At 43.8% G+C, this 8,459-nt stretch overlaps 1 protein-coding gene across 1 annotated transcript in view; it reads right to left on the bottom strand.

Moving 5' to 3' along the window:
• The window catches only part of LOC112068868 (immunoglobulin superfamily containing leucine-rich repeat protein 2-like), a 13,894-nt gene extending 5,719 nt beyond the window's left edge, over positions 1 to 8,175 (bottom strand). The window contains exon 1 of the mRNA XM_024136088.2: positions 8,053 to 8,175. Within this exon, the coding sequence (XP_023991856.1) occupies positions 8,053 to 8,065 (13 nt within the window). The 5' untranslated portion in view covers positions 8,066 to 8,175. The remainder of the gene's footprint in view (positions 1 to 8,052) is intronic.
• Between the last annotated feature and the right edge of the window lie 284 nt (positions 8,176 to 8,459).

The raw sequence follows: 8,459 nt of genomic DNA, 5'->3' as shown, positions 1-8,459 counted from the left end.
CTTCATCTTTCTGCCAGCCACACACAGATACAGCTTTCTCTCTGTCTCTCTGCCAACCACACACAGATACAGGCTTTCCTCTCTGTCTCTCTGCCAACCACACACAGATACAGGCTTTCTCTCTGTCTCTCTGCCAACCCCACACAGATACAGGCTTCTCCTGTCTCTCTGCCAGCCACACACAGATACAGGCTTCTCTCTGCCAGCCACACCAGATACAGGCTTTCTCTCTCTGTCTTTCTGCCAGCCACACACAGATACAGGCTGTCTTTCTGCCAGCCACACACAGATACAGGCTTTCTCTCTGTCTCTCTGCCAGCCCCACACAGATACAGGCTGTCTCTCTGGCTTTCTGCCAGCCACACACAGATACAGGCTTTCTCTCTGGCTCTCTGCCAGCACACACAAATACAGGCTGTCTTTCTGCCAGCCACACACAGATACAGGCTTTCTCTCTGTCTCTCTGCCAGCCACACACAGATACAGGCTTTCTCTCTCTGTCTTTCTGCCAGCCACACACAGATACAGGCTGTCTTTCTGCCAGCCACACACAGATACAGGCTTTCTCTCTGGGCTCTGTGCAGCCACACACAGATACAGGCTTTCTCTCTGTCTCTCTGCCAGCCACACACAGATACAGGCTGTCTCTCTGGCTCTGCCAGCCACACACAGATACAGGCTTTCTCTCTGGCTCTCTGCCAGCCACACACAAATACAGGCTGTCTTTTCTCAGCCACACACAGATACAGGCTTTCTCTCTGTCTCTCTGCCAGCCACACACAGATACAGCTGTCTTTCTGCCAGCCACACACAGATACAGGCTGTCTCTCTGGCTCTCTGCCAGCCACACACAGATACAGCTTTCCTGCTCTCTCTGCCAGCCCACACAGATACAGGCTCCTCTGGCTTTCTGCCAGCCACACACAGATACAGGCTGTCTCTCTGGCTCTCTGCCAGCCACACACAGATACAGGCTTTCTCTCTGTCTCTCTGCCAGCCACACACAATACAGGCTGTCTCTCTGGCTCTCTGCCAGCCACACCAGATACAGGCTGTCTCTCTGTCTTCTGCCAGCCACACACAGATACAGGCTGTCTTTCTGCCAGCCACACACAGTACAGGCGTCTTTCTGCCAGCCACACACAGATACAGGCTTTCTCTCTCTGTCTTTCTGCCAGCCACACACAGATACAGGCTTTCTCTCTCTGTCTTTCTGCCAGCCACACAAATATACAGGCTTTCTCACCCTCTTTTCCTGGCTGTTTAAAATGAGTTTTTTAGAGTTAGTTGGGGAGAAAGTTTTTTAGATCCATTGGAGAGAGAGTTTTTTAAACTATAAAGAAGCTTTTGTTGATCACCTTTAATTAACATTTCCAAAATACCCTTCACAAGTCAGATGGAGAAGGCCGTAGGATTTAGGATCTGTTTTAAGTTGACCATTACAGAGTTGGTTCAGTTGACGGACGACGGACTCAACACAACAGCAATATAGTACAGACAAAAGACACGATACAGTAGACAGGCGCGAGAGGTGGACGTCTGATCCCCAGCATTCCGCATCGCCAGGCCAACGGCCTCCCAAACTTGTCACAACCAGCAGGAGCATCAGAAGGGTTGCTAGAGGGTTGCTGTGGTAACGGATTCCTGGTACATCTCTGTGGAACAACAACTAGCATGTCCCTCTGGGAGGGAGAGAGGCCCAGGACAGCAACACAATTAGACCCAACAAATCATGAGAAAACTAAAAATAATTACTTGACACATTGGAAAGAATGAACAAAAAAACAGAGCAAACTAGAATGCTGTTTGTCACATAACAGAGAGTACACAGTGCAGAATACCAGACCACTGTGACTGACCCAAACTAAGGGAAAGCTGTGACTATGTACAGACTTCAGTAAGCACAGCCTTGCTATTGACCTGGCTCTCAAGAGAAGACAGGCTATGTGCACACTGCCCACAAAATGAGTGTGAAACTGAGCTGCACTTCCTAACCTCCTGCCCAATGTATGACCATTTAGAGACACATAATTCCCTCAGATTACACAGATCCACAATGAATTCAAAAACAAACCCAATTTTGATAAAACTCCCATATCAATGCGTGAAAACCCACAATGTGACATCACAGCAGCAAGATTTGTGACCTGTTGCCTTAAGAAAAAGGGCTAACTAGTGAAGAGTGTAAAATACAACCCATATTTATTTTTATTTATTTTCCTTTTGTACTTTAACTATTGTACATCGTACAACACCGTATATAGACATAATATGACATTTGACATGTCTTTTATTCTTTTGGAACTTCTGTGAGTGTAATGTTTACTGTTCATTTTTATTGTTATTTCATGTGCTTATTATCTACTTCAATTTCTTTGGCAAAGTAACTTATGTTTCCCATGCCAATAAAGCTCTTAAAATGAAATTTAATGAGAGAGAGGGAAGAGAGCGGAGAGAGAGGCGAGAGAGAGGGGGGAGGGAGGAGAGAGGGAGGAGGGGAGGGAGGGGGGAGGAGGGAGGAAGGAACTGCACTGGCCAACTTTGTAATCACAATCATGACACAATGTCCTGCCTGCTCTCTTCTCTCTCTCCTCTCTTCGCTCTCTCTCCTCTCCTCTATCTTCTCTTGTCTGTCTGTCTCTGTCTCTGTTCTCTGTCTGTCTCTGTCTCCTCTCTCTCTTCTCTGTCTCTGTCTTCTGTCTCTGTCTCTCTGTCTCGCTCTGTCTCTCTGTCTCTCTGCTCTCTGTTCTCTCTGACTATAACAGGGTTTCTATAACAGGGTTTCTATAACAGGGTTTCTATAACAGGGTTTCTATAACTATAACAGGGTTCCTATAACTATAACAGGGTTTCTATAACAGGGTTTCTATAACAGGGTTTCTATAACTATAACAGGGTTTCTATAACAGGGTTCCTATAACAGGGTTTCTTAAACTATGGGTCGGGACCCAGAGTGGACCCTGGACATGTGAGACGTCCTGAGTTATGAGAATATTTCTATAGTCACACACTATTCCTTGTTAATTTAGGAGAAGGGATGTTATGATTGTGATCATATAAACCCTGTACAGAGGTCTTCACCGTGTGAAAGTCACTTTGTTTTAACTCAGACATTTGATAGTCTGATGCAAACACTAAATGTATGACTACATTTGATGCACTACACAGGTTACTTGCTATGAATGTTTTCTAAAAATCAGTTGTGTTACAGCTTGGCTAGAATAAAACCTTGCATTCAAAGTGGACCGTACGTTAACCATGTGACCATTGTTACACCCCTGAAAAAGGGGAGAATAATCACGAGTGTGATAGGTGTTGTTTACTCATTGAAACTTTTAGTGCAATGAGAAAAAGACTGCGATTTCTCCGGGACCTTCAGTGGAGACCAGAGCAATCGATCTCAGGCTCATAGAGCATTTAGTAGATCACAGATTAACACTTTTACCCACGACAAAATAAAGTAATCAACATAACGTTTACACATTCCTCTCACAATTCGTACCCTTTGTATGCTTGACGGATTTTAACACAATTATATAAATGTTATCAATCTATCAACTAATACTGAATGCATGATCTTCTTAACCTTAGATGTTTTAAGATCCTCACATACTATGAACTTACTAATACTTTTTAAATGTATAACAGGCTATTAGTATTTCCTTTAACCTGTCACACTCCAACAGGCTATAGTATCCAATCTTTGCCTGCTGGTCACAGTACGTCCAGATGGAACTTCATCGTAGTTATTTACTAACATGAGGARGTGTATTTGGGTATTTTCTTAGGAAAAACACAGGGGAGTTTGAGGGAGGAAGTTGATTTGTTTACAAAGAGTGAAGCATTATCTAACAGTGTCTCTGTCAAAGATAGTATCCCATAGAGACGGAGGACTGTGACAGTCACTGTTTATCTAGCCTCAAACGCCACCCTATTCCCTATATAGTGCACTACCGTTGACCAAAGCCCAGAGTGCACTACATAGGGAAGAGGGTGGCATTTGGGCTTGTTATTTATACTCAGTATCATTTGCATCCTTCACAGCTTTATGGAAAGGCTTTGTTGAAACGCATGACTGTACCGGTTCTCGTCCTCTTCGTCTGAGGAGGAGTAGCAAGGATRGGACCAATACGCAGCATGGTAAGTGTCCATTTTAATTTATAAAACTGAACACAGAAAAATACAAAATAACAACGTGAATAATACCGAAAACCGAAACAGTCCTGAAATGTGAACCAAACACTACAACAGGAAACAACCACCCACAACACACAATGGAAAACAGGCTACCTAAATATGGCTCCCAATCAGAGACAACGACTGACACCTGCCTCTGATTGAGAACCATACTAGGCCCAACACATAGAAATTTAACAACAGAACAAAACATAGAAAAACAACATAGAATGCCCACCCCAACTCACGCCCTGACCAAACTAAAATAAAGACATAACAAAGGAACTAAGGTCAGAACGTGAACAAATTGACTACAAAACGGCTTCAAAGTTCTGCTACAATCTATTACAATGGAAAGATAACTGAGAATGCAAGAGACTGCTTACTGTTGCCGTATTATAAAGCAGAACTATTCTGACTGAAGCAGACTTTATTTTGATGTATTTAACACACACATTCATTGATTGATACACAGATCAATCAGGCTATCTTCTATGGCGGCTCTGAAGGCTTTCCAACAGTCTAGAGATACCAGATAGGAGGTCATTTATTCACCTCATCATTGATTGAAACTATCTGATCAGGTAATATACAGTCACTGAGAGGTTGGAGTTGTTGACCCCTTGAACTAAAACAACTTCCCTGTTTCAATGCCTCAACAATCACTTGATCCGTAGGGACACTGAATCTAGGGATTCCTTGTTGAAACAAAATCCCCTCCATCACTCATAAGAGTGCTATAATGTTTGCTAATGCTGTGGTTAGTGGTCAATACCGTACCTGTTTAACAGTTCAACCGTCAGAGCCATATTCGTAGCAGACATCACTTCATCAGTCACTAACCTTATCCAACAAGAATTCCATGAATCTGTTGTTGAAGTGATTCAGATGTGTGCTAACAGTTTGGTTCAACAGTCCACATTACGATCCACGATAGGCCTACTAGTTAACCCATCCATGTGTAGCCTATGCTCTGGTCTGATACTAGTTAACCCATCATGTGTAGCCTAATGCTCTGGTCTGATACTAGTTAACCCTCCATGTGTAGCCTAATGCTCTGGTCTGATACTAGTTAACCCATCCATGTGTAGCCTAATGCTCTGGTCTGATACTAGTTAACCCTCCATGTGTAGCCTAATGCTCTGGTCTGATACTAGTTAACCCATCCATGTGTAGCCTAATGCTCTGGTCTGATACTAGTTAACCCATCCATGTGTAGTCTAATGCTCTGGTCTGATACTAGTTAACCCATCCATGTGTAGCCTAATGCTCTGGTCTGATACTAGTTAACCCATCCATGTGTAGTCTAATGCTCTGGTCTGATACTAGTTAACCCATCCATGTGTAGCCTAATGCTCTGGTCTGATACTAGTTAACCCATCCATGTGTAGCCTAATGCTCTGGTCTGATACTAGTTAACCCATCCATGTGTAGCCTAATGCCTGGTCTGATACTAGTTACCTCCATGTGTAGCCTAATGCTCTGGTCTGATACTAGTTAACCCATCCATGTGTAGCCTAATGCTCTGGTCTGATACTAGTTAACCCATCCATGTGTAGCCTATGTTCTGGTCTGATACTAGTTAACCCATCCATGTGTAGTCTAATGCTCTGGTCTGATACTAGTTAACCCATCCATGTGTAGCCTAATGCTCTGGTCTGATACTAGTTAACCCATCCATGTGTAGCCTAATGCTCTGTCTGATACTAGCTTGCACCTTAATTCCTTTTAGGGCCTCAGGGCTCTGGTTAATAGTAGTGGACTATATGGGGAATATGGAGCTACATCCTTAGTGACTCTGGTAGCCATGGCAACAGAGTCTAAAGGTTGGAGTGATTGATAATATTTCAACATCTGTTCCGTGGTACGATTATACGACAGGAAAGCTACGGTCTGGGTTTTTGTCATAGAACAGAACAGGCAGAGCACCGTGTTGACTGATGAGGGAAATAGCACCGTGTTGACTGATGAGGGATAGCACCGTGTTGACTGATGAGGGAAATAGCACCGTGTTGACTGATGAGGGAAATAGCACCGTGTTGACTGATGAGGGAAATAGCAACCGCGTTTGACTGATGAGGGAAATAGCACCGTGTTGACTGATGAGGGAAATAGCAGACCGCGTTGACTGATGAGGGAAAGTAGCACCGTGTTTGACTGATGAGGGTGTCTCTGTGGTTTGGAAATCCCAGTCGTGGACTGTGTCCCTAATGGCATCATATTTCCTTATGTACTTTTCTGGTCAAAAGTAGTGCATTATATAGGGAAGAGGTTGCGATAGTAGTGCACTATATAGGGAATAGGGTGCCATTTGGGGAAACGGCAGCAGGCCTATCCGCTTGTCTATTTCAACGGCACACTCACTTGGCATTATCTAACAGTTTGTTTCTGGGGAATGTCTCGTCTTGGAGTATGCGTACAGTAGAGTTATTCAGGTGCAGAGTGAGAATTCTCAGGGGAGGTATTTGGGAGTATTCATGAAATACACTACATGACCAAAAGTATGTGGACATCTGCTCATCAAACATCTCATTCCAAAATCATGGGTATTAATTGGAGTTGGTCCCTCCCCTCCTGCTATAACAGCCTCCACTATTCTGGGAAGACGTTCCACTGAGATGTTGAACATTGCTGTGGGGACTTGCTTCATTCAGCCACAAGAACACTAGTGAGGTCGGGGCACTGATGTTGGCGCGATTTTAGGCCTGGCTCGCAGTCGGCGTTCCAATTCATCCACAAATGTGTTGATGGTGGTTGAGGTCAGGCTCTGTGCAGACCAGTCAAGTTCTTCCACACCGATCTCGGACAAACCATTTCTGTATGGACCTTGCTTTGTGCACGGGGAAATGTTCATGCTGAAACAGGAAAGGGCCTTCCCAAACTGTTGCCACAGAGTTGGAAGCATGGAATATCTTAGGGTGTGTGTAGAGTGATAGATCATTGTATGGGTGTGTGGTGTGTGTACAGTAGGTAAAGAGAGATCTTATCTCAGGGGGGGGGGGGGGGTGTGTGTGTGTGTGTGTGTTCTGGTGTGTCTGTGTGTTGTGTGTGTGTGTGTGTGTGTGTGTGTGTGTGTGTGTGTGTGTGTGTGTGTGTGTGTGTGTGTTGTGTGTGTGTGTGTGTGTGTTTGTGTCTGTGTGTGTGTTTCTTCTTGGTTGTGTTGTGTTGGTGTGTGTGTGTGTGTGTGTGTGTGTGTGTGTAATGGCTAGAGAGAGAGAGATCTTCCGGTGTGTAGGCCTACAGAGAGACATTGTTATGTGTGTACTGTGTTACTGTAGTCAAGAGATGTGTACAGAGAGACAGAGAGCATAGGAAAGGAGGAGAGGAAAGGAGGTGAGGTTTATTCTCAGGACTAAAGTGATCTCATTCTGGAACAATGTGAGCGGTTACATTCTCTCTCGCTGAGTTTCCTCAAAGATAATGGCTTGGCCCTTATTTATGATAAATACTCTATGTTTTCAGACTGTATACGCTATGCAAAATTTGCAACATTCTTTTTGATGTGTGTGTTTTTTTTTACACCTTTTTAAATGTAGGGCAGATTAAATCAACACAAGACTTGACTGAATGTTAGTTTAAACTAATCAGCTGTGCAACGAAGTCATTCCCTCTGCTTATCAACCAAATGGTTACACCTCGTTACAGCAATAACAAGTTACAATTGACTTTAAAAACAAACAAACGACTTACAGACGCAGCACACTTAGCCTATTTAAAATTATATCACTAAGTAATATAAATATTACAAACTGTATTCTAATAAATAATAAATTAACAACAATATTAACTTTTTCATATTTCCCCCATTTCACATATGGCAAAACAAACTTTTATAATAATTGTAGCGACCCTGAATTAAAGTATTATTCATCTTACCTTTAACGCCCATGGCTGCAACCTGTTGCCTCGTCTTCAGTAGATGCACATAGCCTTACCAACACCACTGTCAACCGGTCCGCCACAGGCAGCGTGTATCCCGCTGTAAAACGACTAGCCTACAGCAGTGACGGCAGCCACGACCTCGTCATCACGTCAACCTAAATAACGAAGTGACTTACGTTCGCCGCACTCTCCTGGGTCTTTTCGCTATGGGTGTGTCTCTGTCGCTGCCTCCCCGCTATGCACTGTAGGACAACAACTTTAAACGGAATGTGGAAATCTTATTTGAGGGTGTGTGTGTACGCGCACGGTAGGTGCGTGACTGAAACATTGACATAGGATAAAAGAGCATTAACTTTCCTTTTAAGCACAGTCGGTATAGTTCATGCTAAAAGAGCAATAAC

This window comes from Salvelinus sp. IW2-2015, unplaced genomic scaffold, assembly GCF_002910315.2.
Source record: "Salvelinus sp. IW2-2015 unplaced genomic scaffold, ASM291031v2 Un_scaffold776, whole genome shotgun sequence".
NCBI lineage: Eukaryota > Metazoa > Chordata > Actinopteri > Salmoniformes > Salmonidae > Salvelinus > Salvelinus sp. IW2-2015.
The sequence above is the reverse complement of the archived record's forward strand: the minus strand, read 5'-3'. Positions and strand labels throughout refer to the sequence as shown.